General features: G+C 44.8%; 1 protein-coding gene across 7 annotated transcripts in view; it reads right to left on the bottom strand.

Moving 5' to 3' along the window:
* c28h8orf34 (chromosome 28 C8orf34 homolog) overlaps nucleotides 1–21,639 on the bottom strand; it is a 172,492-nt gene that overhangs the window by 16,879 nt on the left and 133,974 nt on the right. For all 7 annotated transcript variants that reach the window (XR_010452030.1, XR_010452031.1, XM_064941628.1 and 4 more), the window contains exon 11: nucleotides 2,431–2,581. Coding sequence is in view for 5 of the 7 variants with exons in the window: in XM_064941628.1 (XP_064797700.1) it covers nucleotides 2,431–2,581 (151 nt within the window). In the remaining 2 variants the exon portion in view is untranslated. The remainder of the gene's footprint in view (nucleotides 1–2,430; nucleotides 2,582–21,639) is intronic.

Raw genomic sequence — 21,639 nt, 5'->3', positions numbered from 1 at the left:
CCAGGTCGGTAAACAGCATGTTTTATTAGCCATCTGCTCTGACTATTCACATTCCATATCATAGGACCGAAGCTAGTATTTACGCACAGACTTCAATCATCAAAGAGATTAGGGTTGCAGAATTCTGGTGACTTTCCCAACGTTCAGAAAAAAGTTTTCCAGAACTCCTCGTTGGAGGATTCCCGTAATCAGGAGAATTAAGCAATGAGGTAATTCACCAACTGGAATTCTCCAAGCGATATTTATGAAAAACCTGGGGATCTTGGAAAAGTTACTGGAATTTTGCAACCCTTGTGAAGTTCTACTTGAGACATGACTAATAATCAAATGGGATCTTTTGGTGGGGAAAAAAGTAACCTATTACTTATATCCACAGGGATTACAAAAGAAAGTAGATAAACCTAATTGTATTTCAAAAACGGACTAGTAGAAGGGGAATGCACCATTACCACATAATTTGGGGTGAGAGGGGAGATAAAAGGAGAGGCGGTGGGTTGAAACATGGAACAGATTAGCAGCTAATAGAGGCATGAAAGACAGGGAATTAAGTTGTTCAACGTCTCTCTTCAATGGGGAGCCCTCTGATTCAATACAGCCTAACTTAAGTAAAACAACTAGAAATCAATGCCACCTGATGGCTTGAGGGTGTTTCATAAAGAATGAGTGCAAAGTGTGCCATGTTGTCAACACAACGACTTTAAGGACTTCTCTAGTGCCCCATACTGCCAGGCAGTGTACAAATCTCTATACACTCAGGGGAAAATCCTAACTTACACTTACATTTTCACTTCATCACAAGTTTGGAATATTAGCCCCTGAGGGAAATTGCTAAGATGCAGCATTTAGTTCAGTGGAGTGGGTAGAGAAGTTGCCCCTAACTGCTTATACAGGGTCAGATGTTTTTTTAAATCCATTTAATGGTTACGGAGAGTATTGGGAGTTGAGTAATCAGATCTTAGATCTGTGGATAAGAGAAACCTCTACCTCAGTGCAATCAGTAGGAGGGTGTGGGAGACAATCGCTGTGGAGATGAATTATTGAGACACTGAACAGTGATATTTTTAAGAGCCTTTATTAGCTGCTCCTCTTGTGTCCCAAAGTCAGCCAGTGTATTATTCTCCTGACGGGACTGTGAGGAGAGAGATACAACAGGCTAACAATGAGCCGATACGTTATTGCAATATGAGATACACAGCAGTGGCATTTTTAAAAGCTCAAAGTATGCATGTTGCCAACATAGGGCCTCCCCACTGTGTCCCCAAAGTGCCAGACAGGGTTCTGTTTTGATAGTGAAAACGCTGTGTGAGGGAGACAGACCCATACATACAACAGGCAACCAATGAGCAGATGAGCTGAGGTCTGAGAAGACGCAGAAGATATTTACCAGCTGTGAGTGCCTCTGCGTGACATTAATAGTTACACTAAGTGTGGTCAAAATGCTTGACATAACCCTAGAATGTAGACACGTATGTGGTGTACATGCAGCAGAGGCTGCATCCCAAACTGCACTTTATTCCCTATATAGTGCACTACTTTGACCAGGGCCTGTAGTGCACTACAGTAATAAGGGAATATAGACCCTTATAAACCCGTTTGGGACACCGAAGAGATAACCACAGCTTAAAGGGGGAATGTGCAGGAACAAACAATTGGGTGACACATGTCTTAGGTTGACTGTGGATGGCGACTTCACTCTTTGGTCTACTTTCATCTGGTTAATAAATGAATACTCTACGTCGCAGCCGACCGTGACGAACGTCTCAGAGAGTCACCCAGACAGACGTCACGTCAACCATCGTTCAAAGAGAGGAGAGAGATCAAGCCTGATGGAAAGGCACAGTGACTGCTCCCATATTTTGGTCATGGTTCTAAGAACTTAAAATGTGTCAGGTCACAGCATGCGAAGTGTGTGCTTGAGTGTGTGTGTGGTTTTATAAATTAAAATATGTCAGTTCATAGCAGTGTGTGTGTGTGTGTGTGTAAGCTATCAATTTCACAGAAGGTTTTAACGACTTACCAGAGCTGTATTTATTAAATTAATAAAAGATGCCGAGGGGTAAAAAAAAAAAAAAACATTTCCCAGACACTTTTAATTGGCAGATCAGTTTTTAATTAGCCAATCAAACTGCACAAGCCCCAAATATGTTCTTTGGCAGGAGCTAGGTTAATTCTGTGCCTCTCTCTCTCCATGTTCTCTTTCTGTCATACATGCAACGTTTAATGGATCACTGTCTGTCTGTCTGTCTGTCTGTCTGTCTGTCTGTCTGTCTGTCTGTCTGTCTGTCTGTCTGTCTGTCTGTCTGTCTGTCTGTCTGTCTGTCTGTGATTGTTTGAGCTGGGTTACCCAGTGTTTGTCACTGTAAAAAAAACACTCCTGTCACACAAAGAACCCCCCCCCCCCCCTCCACACACACCCAGATAGATGCCTACCAGCGAGGTGTTTGCCCATGTTTTCTAGTTCTTTAGAGAAGAGGGAGTCACTTAGCAGCAGTCCCCCCGTCTGTCCCAGCAGCTCCCTGGACGAGCTCCCTCCTCCTACTCCTTTAACCACCTTCACATCAGCCTCCCAGACTGCCTGACGCTGACACAGAGAAGAAAGAGAGAGTGGGAGAAAAAATAGAGAAAGTCACATTAGAAGAAAGAAAGACCCCCTCAATTACAACATCATTGAATAATCAAGCTTTTGCTCAAAAGCTCAAAATGGGGGCAGGCCCCAGCCATATCTGTTGTAACAAGAGGCAATTATTATATTTTATGGGCATTAGAAAAACTTTGGGTAACCACAGAGTGTAGATGAAAGTGGGTGGGTTGGCGACGCGGGGTTTAGGCTAGCCTCGGATGGTAGAACATCGACTGGTAGACTGCTATACTGTCAGTAGTGGTCGTTTGAGGGCATTTTTATTAATAACAATCAATAAATTCTGAAATGGACTGCAAGGATGTGTCCCAAGTACACTCTATTCCATTTTTAGTGCACTACCCATAGGGCTTTGGTCAAAAGCAGTGCACTATGTAGGAAATATAGTGCCATTTGGGATGCAGAATAAGGCTCCTGCTAGCCAGGCTGTCTGAGAGTGCTGATCCATCTACAGTATAGGCAGTTAACAAACAAAACATCTAACAAACCAAACTGTTTGGAAATAGTTTCATAAGCATATGGATACCATTTTTCTTTTCTTTTTTACAATATCAAAACTAGAAAAGTGTTTAAAAAGTTTATGAACAGATATTCAAGGATCATGAATAAGCAAAGTAGACTACGGTTGCAACTGGCTGCTGGGGTAGCCGGGTTGCCATGCCATACCTATTCCTGGCATCAGACATCATTTAGTAAGACCGGGGTTGCCAGATTCTGTAATTGGAGTACACATAATCCCCCCCTTTTATCCCAGTGATCACAGACAGGTCAGATGAGCTGTTAATCCAGTAGACCTTTGTGTGTCCAATGATAAGACGGCCATAGGGCTCTAGTTAAAAGTAGACACATTAAATGGGTAATATGGTGCTATTTGGGACGTAGTTGTACTGAACCCTAACATGAGTTATAGTGACATCACTGCCAACTGTGACATCACTGGACACTCTTAGCGTCCACTGACAGGCTGGTTTCACATGATGGACTGTCCAGGCAGGCTAGTGTATGGATGGGTCCCAAATGGCACCATATTTTTGAAAACTGCACTATTTTCAACCAGGGCACATAAGGCTCAGGTCAAAAGTAGTCCACTATATAGGGAAAAGGATGCCATTTGGGACGCACACGTCTAAAGGCACAGATCTGATGAGAGACATACAGCTTCTCTCCACTACGTTTATAGACCAACCCAGAGGGATAGCTAACCTTACACATGGGTTGTATCCCAAATGGGACCCTATTCCCTATATAGTGCACTTCTTTTGATGAGTGGTCTATAGGGCTCCGGTAAAGAGTATTGCACTACATAGGGAATAGGGTGCTATTTGGGACACATGCCTAGCCTAACACTGGTACTCATTGTAGGCCCCCTGATCTGAATGTGGATTGAGTGAGTGGTCTTAAAAAATGTCCGCATAGAAAAGGAATGACGAAAAACAACAGGGTCTGTTGCCGGGCGCTGCCCAAGGATAAATGGCAAAACGTGATTTTGGGGGAGTCTGGAGCTTTCCCCTGAATGGTACCCTATTCTCTAAAGCCCTTTGTGCACTTCTTTTGATCAGAGCCCTATGGGCCCTGGTCATACATAGTCCACTCTATAGGGAATAGGGTGCTATTTGGGAAAAAGCCCTGAATTTGGTCTTTCTGCCTATTAGCGACATGAAGAGCTCTGTGGTGGTAAGACCACAACCCATCAGTAATTATAACCCTCTAACCAGCCAGCCAGCAGGGTGAAACATTACATGACATGTTCTCTCTCTCTCTCTCGTCCCTCTCCCTTCAGCATGACATAATCTAGTCATGTTTTTCTGGGTATTCTCTCTGTGACATCTTTCGTGACATCTCCACACACAAACAGGCTCTGGGTAGAAGGCATCTCCCATAAAAGACCACAATTTAAACAGAACTCGTTGTGGTCTGTTATGGGAGATCCTGCCATCATCTTTTATTTTTTGACTACATGACTTTACCCAGATGAGATGCCCATTCCACAGAACAAAGCATTTTAGTATCGCAGTCACATCTAAATTCTTGCTCTGGGTTGAAGTTCTTCATAGACACCAGACCTAGGATCAGTTATACACACACATAGACATACAGAACAGTGTATTCAGTGTTTGTGGCCCTTATGAGACTCCAAATGAACCTACAATATGTAGGCTCAAGTATTCCAGGTGGCTATATGTCTGGAGACGTAATGAGCCAGCTAAACAATGCAGTGTTGTAGTCCACAGACCGACTGCTTTAACTACTGTCTGGCATGCTGGCTGACTTGCTGGCTAACTGACTTGCTGGCTGGTTGGCTGGCTGACTTGTCCTAAACATGTTCTTTATCTCCCATACAGCATGTTGCCTATTGAGACCCTCTAGACTGACTGTAACACTTGAAACTGGACATTCACATATGTAGCCTAAATGACACCGTATTCCCCAGCTACATAATGCTTGTGTCTAGTGGTCAGAACCACTGGTCAAAGGTCAAATAAAATTTAAGTCGGAAGTTTACATACACCTTAGCCAAATATATTTAAACTCAGTTTTTCACAATTCCTGACATTTAATCCTAGTAAAAATTCTGTGTCTTAGGTCAGTTAGGATCACCACTTTATTTTAAGAATGTGAAATGTCAGAATAATAGTAGAGAGAATGATTTATTTCAGCTTTCATTTCTTTCGTCACATTCCCAGTGGGTCAGAAGTTTACATGCAGTCAGTTAGTATTTGGTAGCATTTCCTTTAAATTGCTCAACTTTGATCAAACGTTTCAGGTAGCCTTCCACAAGCTTCCCACAATAAATTGGGTGAATTTTGGCCCATTCCTCTTGGAGCTGGTGTAACTGAGTCAGGTTTGTAGGCCTCCTTGCTCCCAAACGCTTTTTATTTCTGCCCACAAATGTTTCATGGGATTGAGGTCAGGGCTTTGTGATGGCCACTCCAAAACCTTGACTTTGTTGTACTTAAGCCATTTTGCCACAACTTTGAAAGTATGTTTGTGGTCATTGTCCATTTGGAAGACCCATTTGCAACCACGCTTTAACTTCCTGACTGATGTCTTGAGATGTTGCTTCAATATATCCACACAATTTTCCTGCCTCACGATGCCATCTATTTTGTGAAGTACACCAGTTCCTGCTGCAGCAAAGCACCCCCGTGCTTCACGGTTGGCATTGTGTTCTTCGGCTTGTAAGGCTCCCCCTTTCTCCTCCAAACATAACGATGGTCATTATGGCCATACAGTTCTATTTTTGTTTCATCAGATCAGAGGACATTTCTCCAAAAAGTCCAAAAAGTGTCCCCATGTACAGTTGCAAACCGTAGTCGGGCTTTTTTATGGCGGTTATGGAGCAGTGGCTTCTTCCTTGCTGAGCAGTCTTTCAGGTTATGTCGATATAGGACTCGTTTTACTATGGATATAGATACTTTTGTACCTGTTTTCTCCAGCATCTTCACAAGGTCCTTGTTCTGGGATTAATTTGCACTTTTCGCAGTATGTTCATCTCTAGGAGACAGAACGCGTCTCCTTCCTGAGCGGTATGACAGCTGCGTGGTCCCATGGTGTTTAAACTTGCGTACTATTGTTTGTACAGATGAACATGGAACCTTCAGGTGTTTGGAAATTGGGGTCAACAATTTAGGTCTTGGCTGATTTCTTTTCATTTTCCCATGATGTCAAGCAGAGGCACTGTGTTTGAAGGTAGACATTGAAATACACCCACAGGCACACCTCCAATTGACTCAAATGATGTCAATTAGCCTATCAGAAGATTCTAAAGCCATGACATCATTTTCTGGAATTTTACAAGCTGTTTAAAGGCACAGTCAATTTAGTGACCCACTGGAATTGATATACAGTGAAATATAAGTGAAATAATCTGTCTGTAAACAATTGTTGGAAAAATTACTTGTGTCATGCACAACCTAACCGACTTGCCCGAAACTATAGTTTGTTAACAAGAAATTTGTGGAGTGATTGAAAAACAAGTTTTAATAACTCCAACCAAAGTGTATGTAAACTTCCGACTTCAACTGTACAAAACATCCTTCTTTAACCTGTCTCCTCCCTGTCACGTGTGACTAGGGTGGACATTCTATGTTCATTTTCTATGTTTTGTATTTCTTTGTTGTTTGGCGTGTTGTTCTCAATCAGAGGCAGCTGTCTATCGTTGTCTCTGATTGAGAACCATACTTAGGTAGCTTTTTCCCACTGGGTTTTTTGTAGTTGTTTTCTGTTTTTGTGTCTGCACCAGACAGAACTGTTTCGGTTATTCCCTTTGTTATTTTTGTATTTAGTGTTCAGTGTCAATAAAATAACATGAACACGTACCACGCTGCGCTTTGGTCCTCACCTTCTTCCACCAACAGCCGTTACACTCCCCTTCATCTACACTAAATGAAGTGGATTTAACAGGAGACGTCAATTAGGGATCATAGCATTCACCTGGATTCACCTGGTCAGTCTATGTCATGGAAGGAGCAGGTGTTCTTAATGTTTTGTACAGTCAGTATATATAATATATAGGGAGTCGTGTCAATTTAGTCCCCCTGATGAAAACAACATCCATTTATTCACCAAGTTATGCTTTGATTCTTGGCATACTTTGTCTGTTTACATTGTGATGTTATCTAGGGAGGTGAATTAATAGAAGGTTGTGTGTATATTGGAATCCTGTGTGTCTTGCTTGGCTTAAGGACTCTACAGTACCATGTGGAAGGGCCCCTGTAGCCTTTAGGACTGTAGAGTACCATGTGTAAGGGCCCCTGTAGCCTTTAGGACTGTACAGTACCATGTGGAAGGGCCCCTGTAGTCTTTAGGACTCTACAGTACCATGTGGAAGGGACCCTGTAGTCTTTAGGACTCTACAGTACCATGTGGAAGGGCCCCTGTAGCCTTTAGGACTCTACAGTACCATGTGGAAGGGCCCCTGTAGCCTTTAGGACTCTACAGTACCATGTGGAAGGGCCCCTGTAGCCTTTAGGACTCTACAGTACCATGTGGAAGGGCCCCTGTAGTCTTTAGGAGTCTACAGTACCATGTGGAAGGGCCCCTGTCTTTAGGAACACTACCATTGGAAGGGGACTTTGACTCTACAGTACCATGTGGAAGGGCCCCTGTAGTCTTTAGGACTCTACAGTACCATGTGGAAGGGCCCCTGTAACCTTTAGGACTGTACAGTACAATGTGGAAGGGCCCTTGTAGCCTTTATGACTGTACACTACCATGTGGAAGGGCCCCTGTAGTCTTTAGGATTCTACAGTACCAGGTGGAAGGTCCCCTGTAGCCTTTAGGACTGTACACTACCATGTGGAAGGGCCCCTGTAGTCTTTAGGACTCTACACTACCATGTGGAAGGGCCCCTGTAGTCTTTAGGACTCTACACTACCATGTGGAAGGGCCCCTGTAGTCTTTAGGACTCTACAGTTCCATGTGGAAGGGCCCCTGTAGTCTTTAGTCACTTCATGATATATGGTTGTGAGTACCGTCATGATTAACTCTACTCCTAAGTGTACGTGTGTATGTGTGTGCCAGGTTGGATTCCCACATGGGCCAGTGAATATACTTTTGGTCCAAAAGAACCAAATGGTCTTGCAAAAATTGCAGCGCATTGATCAAATTGGAAAGCTATTACACTGGCTTTGATATCGCCTGGATGGAATTTCTTATTTTATCTATTTGGCTGTACTGTGTGAACTTTGTCTGCCTATCGTGATGTGGACACAGCCTCTGCGTCCCAAATGGTAACCTATTCCCTATATAGTGCACTTCCTACAGGATTCTCGTCAAAAGTAGTGCACTATATAGGGAATAGGAAGCCATTTGGAATGCAGAGAGCATCTGCTTTTGGTGAAATAGATCACAGCTTTCCACTGCAGATGGTTGCACTTGGACCTAGTGTCAGAAAATCAGAAAAACCTGCCTTTTGGAATATCCTTCGCTTCAAGACATTTAACAAATGGTCAAAGTAGTGCACGAGGGAGTAGGACTCTGGTCATAAGTAGTTGACTATAGAGGGAGTAGGGCTCTGGACATAAGTAGGTGACTATAGAGGGAGTAGGGCTCTGGACATAAGTAGTTGACTATAGAGGGAGTAGGGCTCTGGACATAAGTAGTTGACTATAGAGGGAGTAGGGCTCTGGACATAAGTAGTTGACTATAGAGGGAGTAGGGCTCTGGACATAAGTAGTTGACTATAGTAGGGACTATAGAGGGAGTAGGGCTCTGGACATAAGTAGTTGACTATAGAGGGAGTAGGGCTCTGGACATTAGTAGTTGACTATAGAGGGAGTAGGACTCTGGACATAAGTAGTTGACTATAGAGGGAGTAGGGCTCTGGACATAAGTAGTTGACTATAGAGGGAGTAGGGCTCTGGACATTAGTAGTAGGGTAGGGCTCTGGACATTAGTAGTTGACTATAGAGGGAGTAGGGCTCTGGACATAAGTAGTTGACTATAGAGGGAGTAGGGCTCTGGACATTAGTAGGTGACTATAGTAGGGCTCTGGACATTATAGGTGAGTAGGGGAGACTATAGAGGGAGTAGAGGAGTACTCTGGACATAAGTAGTTGACTATAGAGGGAGTAGGGCTCTGGACATTAGTAGTTGACTATAGAGGGAGTAGGGCTCTGGACATTAGTGTGACTATAAGGGCTCTGGTAGTTGACTATAGAGGGAGTAGGACTGGACATTAGTAGTTGACTATAGAGGGAGTAGGGCTCTGACTATAGTTGACTATAGGGAGTAGGGCTCTGTGACTATAAGTAGGTTGACTATAGAGGGAGTAGGGCTCTGGACATAAGTAGGTGACTATAGAGGGAGTAGGGCTCTGGACATAAGTAGTTGACTATAGAGGGAGTAGGGCTCTGGACATTAGTAGGTGACTATAGAGGGAGTAGGGCTCTGGACATTAGTAGGTGACTATAGAGGGAGTAGGGCTCCAGTCCCGAGAGAGAGACTGAGTCACTCCTGTCTGAAACAGTCATTGCATTGCATTGATAATGATGTATGTTTAGATGACGACCCAAATGAGTCAAACTGTTTTTGTTTCATTTGTTTGTTGGACGCATCGATGCAAATCATTTTATTTCATCCAGATGAACAACAAATCAAAAGAACAAGGTTTGTTGTGTTCATCTCTGAGATAAAGTACTTTTATAATTTGGTAATGAGTTATGATGAGGTCATTCATGTCAACGGCTAGAAAACCAACGTTGTATAATTCCACTCCCAGCCAACACTGCAGAAACCCAAAGCCGAGCCCAAGGTGAACAAAGAAAATGGAAGAAAATCCTTTGGTGATGCTTCTGTCCAACTAACAAACATGGATCTGATTTCTACCTAAATTAGATCCATGTTGAGAGAGAGAGGATGGGAGTCCAGATTGAAATCTGTCACTGTTTACGTGTGTGTGTGTGTGTGTGTGTTGTGTGTGTGTGTGTGTGTGTGTGTGTGTGTGTGTGTGTGTGTGTGGTCAGCAGTAATATGCACCAGCACCACTAACAGGGAGTTTTTGGGTCCCAGTCGGCCCTGGTGCACAGCAGGACTGTCAGGGCTGTGTGCATGCAGTCATCAGCCTCAATCGCCATCAGGCCTTGGTGGTGGTGAAGAAGAAGAGCTAGAGAGACAGACAGACAGTATGCTGTCGTTTAAACTCTGCCCTTTTGAGGGCAGAAAAAGACCCCTGTCTGGGTTGGTAAGAAAGGTTGTCTATTTTGGGAAATATTGCTTCTAAGCCACGTTCATCACCTTTGATACTTGATACCCCATGGACCCTGGTAAAAAATGGTGCAATGTTTGGACTTCTGGTCTGCCCACATGACTCCTGGGCCACATGTTGCCCATCGCAGTGCGTTGTAGCCTGGTCTAGTGAGGGACTGCTAGTGGGCAACCCAAGTGGAACAGGAAGCAGCTAGGAACACACACACCCCTAGCAAGACCACCACCGCTACCTCATCCCCTTTAAGACCACAGGTTGACCTCTTCAAACCACTTAATAGAAGGCATGCCTGTTGTTTTCAGAACATGACAATGGAGGGAGAGATGGACGTGATAGGGAGGGATGGAGTGAGAGGGAGTAGGGAAAGGAGGGCTCTGGACATAAGTAGTTGACTATAGAGGGAGTAGGGCTCTGGACATTAGTAGTTGACTATAGAGGGAGTAGGGCTCTGGACATTAGTAGGTGACTATAGAGGGAGTAGGGCTCTGGACATTAGGAGGGAGGAAGAGATGAAGGGCTCTGGAGAGAGGGAGGAAGAGATAGGGCTCTGGACATTAGTAGAGAGGGACTATAGAGATGGAGTGGGGGAAAGGACAGGGAGGGGAGGGCTCTGGACATTAGTAGGGAGGGAGGGAGGGAGGGGAGGGAGGGAGGGAGGGAGGGAGGGAGGGAGGGCTCTGGGAGGGACTATAGAGGGAGGGAGGGAGGGAGGGAGGAGGGGGAGGTGGAGGGGAGGGAGGATAGAGAGGGCTCTGGAGTGGGGGAAAGGACAGGTGGGAGGGAGGGAGGGATGAGGGCTCTGGACGAGAGAGGGAGGAAGAGATGGAGTGGGGGAAAGGACGGGAGGGAGAGATGAATGAGGGAGGGAGGGAAAGGACAGGCTGGAGGGAGGGAGGGAGGGAGAGATGAACGAGAGAGGGAGGAAGAGATGGAGTGGGGGAAAGGACGGGCGGGAGGGAGAGATGAAGGAGGGATGAATGAGGGAGGGATGAATGAGGGAGAGATAAATGAGGGAGAGATGAATGAGGGAGGGAGGGATGAGAGTGCGAGGGAGTGATTGAGGGGGAGCAAAAGGGGGGAGAGGGAAAGAGGAAGAGAAAGTAATCCAATATGATTTAGTCTTATTTCTTCCTTTGTCTGCATGTGTCCCTTGTGTTTTCTGACAGCTCGCTGAAAACAACTGGTTGATTTATGGGCCTAACCCTGCATGTGAGAGACAGCTCGACTACACATCTGGTTTGTTTCCTCATTGTTTGGTGTAAAAATTGTATTTTTTAAAAGGGTATTTATAATAACGTTGTTTACCTGGTACGATATGATATTTGTTAGAAGGCTTTTTTGGGGTAACAAAAGTTTTATCAACAATACAGTTTTTGAAGAGCGTATTACTGTCTCTGTAAGCTGTCAAATAATTGTAAGTGGTGGGATCCGAAACTCGGTCTCCCAGCGTGGAAAACAAACATATTAACCATTAGACAATGAGGAAATTCCCCTTGGGCAGTGGGTGCCACTGACTTTAAGTCCAACTCACTTCACTACATAGTGATCAACAGTAACATACAGTACGTTTAGCCAAACTATTGTTTTCAGCATGTTTGGCATGACAAGGAACCATATAGGAGTTAACTACAACACACACAGACCTGAGACCAGGCTAATGATGTAGATTACAGTGAGAAATATACAGTGCCTTCAGAAAGTATTCAAACCCCATGAATTTTTCCACATTTTGTTGTGTTACAGCCTGAATTTCAAATTGATTCATTTGAGATTTTTTGTTACTGGCCTACACACAATACCCGATAATGTCAAAGTGGGATAATGTTTTCGAAATTGTTACAAATTAATACAAAATTAAAAGCTGAAGTGTCTTGAGTATTCAGCCATTTTGTTATGGCACGCCTAAATCAAATCAAATGTATTTATATCGCCCTTCTTACATGATATATGATATATCAAAGTGCTGTAGAGAAACCCAGCCTAAAACCCCAAACGGCAAGCAATGCAGGTGTAGAAGCACATACTAAACAAGTTCAGGAGTAAAAATGTGCTTAACAAGTCACATAATAAGTTACATGGACTCACCCTGTGTGCATTAATAGTGTTTTAACATAATATTTGAATGACTACATCATCTCTGTACCCCACACATACAATGATCTGGAAGGTTCTCCAGTCGAGCAGTGAATTTCAAACTCAGATCCAACAACAAAGATCAGGGAGCTTTTCCAATGCCTCGCAAAGGGCACCTATGGGTAGATGGGTCAAAATAAAATAGAAAGCAGACATGGAATATCCCTTTGAGCAGAGTGAAGTTATTAATTACACTTTGGATGGTGCATCAATACACCCAGTCACTACAAAGATACAGGCATCCTTCCTAACTCAGTTGCCAGAGAGGAAGGAAACCGCTCAGGTATGTCACCAGGAGGCTATTGGTGACTTTTATCGTCCTGTGTGGCTCAGTCGGTAGAGCATGGCGCTTGCAACGCCAGGCGTCGTGGGTTCGATTCCCGCTGGGGCCACCCATATGTAAAAGTAGTGGCCCCAGCCGACTTGTAAGTCGCTTTGGACAAAAGCGTCTGCTAAATGGGATATATATTAAAACAGTTACAGAGTTTAATGGCTGTGATAGGAGAAAACTGAGGATGGATCAACAGCACTGTAGTTACTCCACAATACTACCCTAATTGACAGAGTGAAAAGAATGAAGCCTGTACAGAATTAAAATATTCCAAAATGCATCCTATGTGCAACATTACACTAAAGTAATACTGCAAAAATATGGCAAAGCAATGTAACTTTTTGTCCTGAATACAAGTGTTATGTTTGGGGCAAATCAAACACAACACATTACTGAGTACCACTCTCCATATTTTCAAGCATAGTGGTGGCTGTATTATGTTATGGGTAATGTTTGTAATCGTTAAGGACTGGGGAGTTTTTCAGGATAAAACATAAATGGAATGGAGCTACTGTAAGCACAGGAAAAATCCTAGATGAAAATTTGGTTCAGTCTGCTTTCCACCAGACCCTGGGAGATTAATGCATCTATTCAGAAGGACAATAACATAAAACACAAGGCCAAATCTACACTGGAGTTGCTTAACAAGAAGAAAGTGAATGTTCCTAAGTGGCCAAGTTACAGTTTTGACTTGAATCTGCTTGAAAACCTATGGCAAGGCCTGAAAATGGTTGTCTAGCAATGATCAACAACCAATTTGACAGCGTTTTAAGAATTTGGAAAAGAATACGGGCAAATGTTTCATAATCCAGGTATGCAAAGCTCTTAGAGACTTACCCAGAAAGACCCACAGCTGTAATCACTGCCAAAGGTGATTCGAACATGTATTGACTCAGGGGGTTGAATACTTATCTAACCAAGGTATGTTTGTTTTATTCTTCATATATTTTTTACAAACGTTAGAATTTGTCTTCCACTTTAACATTAGAGTATTTTGTGTAGATCATTGACCAAAAAAATATAATTAAATCCATTTTAGTCCCACTTTGTAACACACAAATTGGGGGGGGGAAAACTAATGGGATGTGAATACTTTCTGAAGGTACTTTAGTTAAAGTAACCATCCAATGAAACTTTTTTCATATTCTGTTAAGTAATACCCAGACAATGTTGTCGTTCTGTATTCATATTTGTGGCCAAAGCATAAATTGGAAAAAAAGGTTGATGTTTATTATCATGAATCTTGCCCTGGAGGCAGATCTGAGTGGTTTTCGTTTGATGGGCCGGCTGCAAAGTCAAAATTGTCTATATCGTAAAAATGTATTAAAACAAACATTTAATGTTAGGCATTAGGGTTAACAGTGTGGTTAAGGTTAGGGTTAAAGTTACAGGAAAAATCGGATTATATGACTTGGTGGCTATGCCAGCCAGTGACCACTCTGAAGAACTGCCTCCAGTACATGAGTCATCTCAATAAATACCAACCTGCAAGAAAAAAAACGTCAAACCTACCGTTTAAAAAATGCTTGCTACTTCCTCATGGAGTATTATGTCATACTCCTGAGGAGGATGAGCTGACCAATCAGCGGTCTACATTCAGCATCACTCTGTCAAGGTAAATATAGTATTCTTTCCAACAAAGATATCTGCATACTGTGTATTTTAGGATGTTGTGGATCCCTAGACATTAAGTTAAATATTACAGTTTTGAAAACATAGCTTGTTCAAAGAAAGTGGTCTCTTGGCACTTAGGGGGTAACCCAATGGGCAAAAACTATTTGAATCAACAATGTTTCCACGTCATGTAATTTTTTTAATCAATGTGATGACATTGAATCAACGTGGAAAACTGATTGGATTTGTAAAAAGTAATAAAGGGAATTCCGTATTTTTTTCACCCAACTTTTAACCTAAATCCAAAGACATGGTGTCATGTCTTTTCATTTCGCGTTTTCATTTCACGCGTTTTCATTTCACCCTGTCCTGCGTGAAATGAAAACGCGAAATGAAAAGAAATGACACCATGTCTTTGGATTTAGGTTAGGATAAGTTAAGTTGAGCCGCGGGACAGGGTAAGTTAAGTTGAGCCGCAGGACAGGGTAAGTTAAGTTGAGCTGCGGGACAGGGTAAGTTAAGTTGAGCTGCGGGACAGGGTAAGTTAAGTTGAGCCGCGGGACAGGGTAAGTTAAGTTGAGCCGCGGGACAGGGTAAGTTAAGTTGAGCCGCGGGACAGGGTAAGTTAAGTTGAGCCGCGGGACAGGGTAAGTTAAGTTGAGCCGCGAGACAGGGTAAGTTATGTTGAGCTGAGGGACAGGGTAAGTTAAGTTGAGCCGCGGGACAGGGTAAGTTAAGTTGAGCCGCGGGACAGGGTAAGTTAAGTTGAGCCGCGGGACAGGGTAAGTTAAGTTGAGCCGCGGGACAGGGTAGGTTAAGTTGAGCCGTGGGACAGGGTAAATTAAGTTGAGCTGAGGGACAGGGTAAGTTAAGTTGAGCCGCGGGACAGGGTAAATTAAGTTGAGCTGAGGGACAGGGTAAGTTAAGCCGCCTACACATTTCTGTACTGAGGGAAATATTACCACTACCTTTTTAAAACCGTGTCTATCTTGACTTCCCACTCACAATTCAACACTTTCACAATCACTGTTTGGTCTTTAAATCATTTGAACACAGGCTTAACACCTAACAAACACTTAACATAGGCCCTGTTGTTACCTCATTTCACAGCAAGAATGCCTTGCATTATGCCTTGGAAAGAAAACACTTAAATTTGCTCAACTTGCCATTGTCTCAACCATTGGCTCATCTTACCCCAAGGCAAACATTTTGATTATATTAGCCCACACAGCTACAAGGATGCACTTTCATGCTAGGACCTCATATTGAAGCTTATAGAGACCCCAACTTAAAATGATATACTTTGGTTTAGATACAAGCATCATTAAACCTTGAACACGATAGATTAATTTGGTGAAAATCTGTTTTTTGGACCTAACTGTCTTACCACTTTTTCCATGTGGTTTCTTCCTTCACAGACTCCATGAAATGATGACCTCTTCCTAAATATTTGGTCAAATTATTCATTTTGTGTATAGTTTTCTAGAAACAGGGGTGGCTCAACTTACCCCTTTTGCTCAACTTGCTCCACTCTCCCCTACTATTTTTTTTATAGGAAAACTATTTCACTCATATTGTAAGTAATTATAGGTCACATTTCATAGAAATCTGGAAACATTGGACAGTTCATTTAAGGTGTTGAACTCTCCTCCCTCCGTGTCTCTTTCATACACCCCCATAGCTTTGTCCTTGTCCCTTACCCGTCAGTTAATGATGGACTATTGTTGCAGGCACGCAGCAGCACCCTAGAACACCTCCATTGTTTGGCTGCCCTTGGAAGTGTCCAAAATGGCACCCTATCCTCTGTACAGTGCACTACTTTTGCCCTATGGACCCTGGTCAAAAATAGTACACTATATAGGGAATAGGGTGCCATTTGGGACGCACATTTGGCCAGTTAATGATGAGCTATTGTTGTACTATAACAATCCAGCACTCTAGAAGACCATGGTTTGGCTGGCCTTGTGGATCCCAGTGTGTAGACAGTATGTCATAGTAGACCTGCCTTTGTAGTCTCTCAGGAAAGGAGAGGGAAGGGAAGGGAGAGGGGAGAAGAGGAGAGGGGAGTAGAGGAAAGGAGAGGGAAGGGAAGAGAGAGGGGAGAAGAGGAGAGGGAAGTAGAGGAAAGGAGAGGGAAGGGAAGAGAGAGGGAGGGAAGGGAAGAGGAGGAGGGAAGGGAAGAGGGGGGGAAAGGAGAGGGAAGGGAAGAGAGAGGGGAGAAGAGGAGAGGGGAGTAGAGGAAAGGAGAGGGAAGGGAAGAGAGAGGGGAGAAGAGGAGAGGGGAGTAGAGGAAAGGAGAGGGAAGGGAAGAGAGAGGGGAGAAGAGGAGAGGGAAGGAGAGGAAAGGAGAGGGAAGGGAAGAGAGGGGAGAAGGGAGAGGGGAGTAGAGGAAAGGAGAGGGAAGGGAAGAGAGAGGAGAGAAGAGGAGAGGGGAGTAGAGGAAAGGAGAGGGAAGGGAAGAGAGAGGGAGAGAAGAGGGGGAGAGGGGAGGGTAGAGGAAAGGAGAGAGGGAAGGGAAGAGAGAGGGGGAGAAGAGGAGAGGGAAGGGAGTAGAGAGGGGAAAGGAGGGAAGGGAAGAGAGAGGGAGAGAGGAGAGGGGAGTAGAGGAAAGGAGAGGAAAGGGAAGAGAGAGAGAAAGGGAGGGAGAGAAGGAGGAGAGGGGAGAGAGGAAAGGAGAGGGAAGGGAAAGAGAGGGGAGAAGAGGAGAGGGAAGTAGAGGAAAGGAGAGGGAAGGGAAGAGAGAGGGGAGAAGAGGAGGGGAGAGAGGAAAGGAGGAAGGGAGAGAGAGGGAGAAGAGAGGGGAGAGAGGAAAGGAGAGGGAAGAGGAGAGAAGGAGAGGAAGTAGAGGAAGGGAGGGAAGGGAAGAGAGGGAGAAGAGGAGAGGGGGAGAGGAAAGGAGAGGGAAGGGAAGGAGAGGGGAGAGAGGAGAGGGAGAGAGGAAAGGGGAAGAAGAGAGGGGAGAAGAGGAGGGAGTAGAGGAAAGGAGAGGAAGGGAAGAGAGAGGGGGAAGAGAGAGGGGAGAGAGGGGAGAAGGGAGGGAAGGAAAGGAGAGGGAGGGAAGAGAGGGGAGAAGAGGAGAGGAAGAGAGAGGGAAGGGAGAAGAAGGGAGAGGGGGAGAGGAAAGGAGAGGGAAGGGAAGAGAGGGGAGAAGAGGAGAAGAGGAGAGGGGAGAGAGAGGAAGGGAAGGAGAGGAAGGAAACGGAAGAGAGAGGGGAGAAGAGAGAGGAAAGTAGAGGAAAGGAGAGGGAAGGGAAGAGAGAGGGGAGAAGAGGAGAGGGAAGTAGAGGAAAGGAGAGGAAACGGAAGAGAGAGGGGAGAAGAGGAGAGGGAAGGAGAGGAAAGGAGAGGGAAGGGAAGAGAGAGGGGAGAAGAGAGAGGAAAGTAGAGGAAAGGAGAGGGAAGGGAAGGGAAGAGAGGGGGGGAGGAGGAGGAGAGAAGGGAAGAGAGGGAGAGGAGAGGGAAGGAGAGGAAAGGAGAGGGAAGGGAAGGAGAGGGAGAGAGGGAGAAGAGGAGAGGGAAGGAGAGGGAAGGGAAGGAGAGGGAAGGGAGAGGAAAGAGAGGGGGAAGAGAAGAGAGAGGAAAGTAGAGGAAAGGAGAGGGAAGGGAAGAGAGAGGGGAGAAGAGGAGAGGGAAGTAGAGGAAAGGAGAGGGAAGGGAAGAGAGAGGGGAGAAGAGGAGAGGGAAGTAGAGGAAAGGAGAGGAAATGGAAGAGAGAGGGGAGAAGAGAGAGGAAAGTAGAGGAAAGGAGAGGGAAGGGAAGAGAGAGGGGAGAAGAGGAGAGGGGAGTAGAGGAAACGGAAGAGAGAGGGGAGAAGAGAGAGGGGAGGAGAGGCGAGTAGAGGAAAGGAAAGGAAAGGAGAGGAAAGGAGAAGAAAGGAAAGGCTTGAATCAGGAGTGTAATTGTGTTATTGTCAATATCCTGTTTGCTGTTGGCTGCTCTGAATCAGTCGTGTCATTGGGTTTGTGTGCCTGGGAGCTGAACCGACCACATTCTATGTTAGTCCGCGTCACAATTGGCACCCTATCCCCTACATATTACAATTGGGCTCAGGTGAAGCGTAGTGCACTATATAGGGAATAAATTGGGTGTCACTTGGGATGCAGCCTAGGTGAGTCCATAGCCATTGCCAAGACAACAGGAATGTATTATCTGAAGCGTTAGACCACATATTATTAATATCCTCCTGTAGCTGTGGGGTTAGGGTTGGGTTAGAGGGAGGGTGATGGAGTGTGTGTCTGTCGGCTTAGGGTTGTGTTAGGTTAGTTGAAGGATGATGGTGTGTGTGTGTGTGTGTGTGTGTGTGTGTGTGTGTGTGTGTGTGTGTGTGTGTGTGTGAAGGATGATGGAGTGGGTGTGTGGGTGGTGTGTGTGTGTGTGTGTGTGTGTGTGTGTGTGTGTGTGTGTGTGTGTGTGTGTGTTTTGACTTAGTGGTTGTGATAGGTTAGTTTTGAAGGGATGATGGTGACCACATATGTGTGTGTGTGTGTGGGGTTGTGTGTGTGTGTGTGTGTGTGTGTGTGTGTGTGTGTGTGTGTGTGTGTTTTGACTTAGGGTTGTGATAGGTTAGCTGAAGGATGATGGTGTGTGTGTGTGTGTGTGTGTGTGTGTGTGTGTGTGTGTGTGTGTGTGTGTGTGTGTGTGTGTGTGTGTGTGTGTGTGTGTGTGTGTTTTGACTTAGGGTTGTGATAGGTTAGCTGAAGGATGATGAGTGGGTGTGTGTGTGTGTGTGTGTGGTGTGTGTGTGTGTGTGTGTGTGTGTGTGTGTGTGTGTGTGTGTGTGTGTGTGTGTGTGTGTGTGTGTGTGTGTGTGTTTTGACTTAGGGTTGTGATAGGTTAGCTGAAGGATGATGGAGTGGGTGTCCACGGATGCAATGGATAAATTCGTTTTTTATTGCAAATTAATTCTGGGTATCTGTTTTGTATTCACATGATCTTTTTTTGTATTGATGTACACTGAGTATACAAAACATTAAGAACACCTGCCCTTTCCCAGTGTGGATGATGGGGCGGCAGGGTAGCCTGGTGGTTAGAGCATTGGACTAGTAGCCTGGAGACAAGATTTTTAAGCCTGGAGACAACTGAGACATGGATTGTGTACGTGTGCCATTCAGAGGGTGAATATGCAAAACAAACCATTTCAGTGCCTTTGAACGGGGCATGGTGGTAGGTGCCAGGCACACTGTTTTGTATCAACAACTGCAACACTGCTGGGTTTTTCACGCTCAACAGTTTCCTGAGTGTATCAAAATTGGTCCACCAGCCAACTTGACACAACTGTGGGAAGCATTGGAGTCAACATGGGTCAGCATCCCTGCGGAACGTTTTTGACACCTTGTAGAGTCCATGCCCCGAATAATTTAAGCTGTTCTGAGGGCAAAATAGGGGTGCAATGCAATATTAGGAAGGTGTTTCCAATGTTTGGTATACTTTGGTGGATGTTAGCCAAAGTTTTATGAAATACATATACTTCAGAATGAATGTTATTAATATTGACAGTATGTGTTTTGCAACCAACTACATTACAATAGCATTTATATGGCTTGCTCTTAACCTACGCAGAAAACACTCAATGTGCCATAGTGATAAATATTAGCTTCAACAGTGTTACTTCTGATAAATCTCCTTGCTGTGTGGGATTACTGCATGGCAAGTTTGATTGAACGTTGGCCCATGAAGAGTGAAAACTGAAAACTCGAAGGAAGGAAAAAAACTCACGCTCAAGAAAGTTCAAAGAGTCAGCCTTTCTTTTCTAATACGGAGTGCGGTGCGGGAGAGCAAGCGAGCGGCTTGGGTTCTCGCTCTGCTCTGCATGCAGTCACAAGCAATCAATTGCCGACAAACAGACTGTTTCTCTTAAAGTTGAATTAGTAGACTATATTTAGTAGAAACCACAGCAGTACGATCTCTCCTCGCTCCCAGCCCTCCAGGCTCTTTGTTTCTCGGGTCCATTGGAGGTGAGTAATTTGCTATTGTTTGTTCTAACAAATAAAAACCCCAAGCAGCCGGGGGTTTGGGCTAAATTTAAATAAGGCATTAGTTATGACTCCTGGCTGATGGTGGCTTTGCATGTAAGGGGTGTGTGTGTGTGTGTGTGTGTGTGTGTGTGTGCCTGGTCTGGTGGGACTGGTGTGTGTTGGTAAGAGAGAGAGAAAGAGAGGGATGGAAAAGGGAAAGAGGATGAGGTGGATGCAGCAGGCCATGACTGGGCCTCGACACGCATGTGTGTTTGTTTGTTTGGCCAATGGCAGGTGAGCCAGGTATCATGCTAACAGCAACTACGGAGGTGGCACAGAAGTGTCGGCTGTAGGCCCTACCGGGGCTCTTTCACAATTAATCTTCGGTTACTCGCCTTCTTCTCGAAACACATTGGAGGGGAAGGACCTCCTCCATTACAGTTGAGAAGGCGTTGAGGAAATAGGATGCAAGAAATTGAATTGAGATAGAGCCCTAGTCTTGAGGGTACAATGGGGGGAAAAGGCAGTGGTGGTCACAGACCAGATTAGCTCAAGGTATTGGTCCTGGGCGGTTCAATTTCGGTGCCTGAGGGAGGCAATAACTTCTGGTTTCTGTTTCTGTCTGCTAGGTAATTGCACTCACCTGGTGTCCCCGGTCTGAATCAGTCACTGTGCATAAGCAGAGCATGAATAGCAGAAGTGTTTTGGCCCTCCAGGGCCGGAATGAAACAGTCCCAGCCTAGAGGAACCAGGGAGACTGGACACAAGTAAGGCAATGCAGGAGCTCCTACACTTCTTCAGGATAGATGTTTTCTAAACTCACTTTTTGCATTGAGACAATCATTGTGAACGTGGAGCACCAAGACCACATGAAAGGAAACCACTAATATGGAAAGTCTGGAAATACTAGAGACTTTTGTAGGGGAATATAACAGCTATTGGGTTACCTAGGTTACGTCCCCAATGGCAACCTATTCCCTTTGCAGTGTACTACTTTTTGACCAGGGCCCAATGGGCTCTGGTCAAAAGTTGTGCACTATATATGGATCAGGGTGCCATTTATGACACCTCCCTGGAGTATAAAACATTGAGATTGGGTCTGCCGATAATCAGGTGTATTATATATTAGCATAGAGGTGTGGGGGCATGCTGGCTCCATTGATAAAGTGGAGAGGTGGCCAGTGCCAAATACTAAAGACCCAGGAAGAGACGAGAGAGATCACACACACACACACGCGCACACACACACACACACACTTA

This window comes from Oncorhynchus masou, chromosome 28, assembly GCF_036934945.1.
Source record: "Oncorhynchus masou masou isolate Uvic2021 chromosome 28, UVic_Omas_1.1, whole genome shotgun sequence".
Lineage (NCBI taxonomy): Eukaryota > Metazoa > Chordata > Actinopteri > Salmoniformes > Salmonidae > Oncorhynchus > Oncorhynchus masou.
This window is presented reverse-complemented; position numbering and strand designations above follow the sequence as displayed.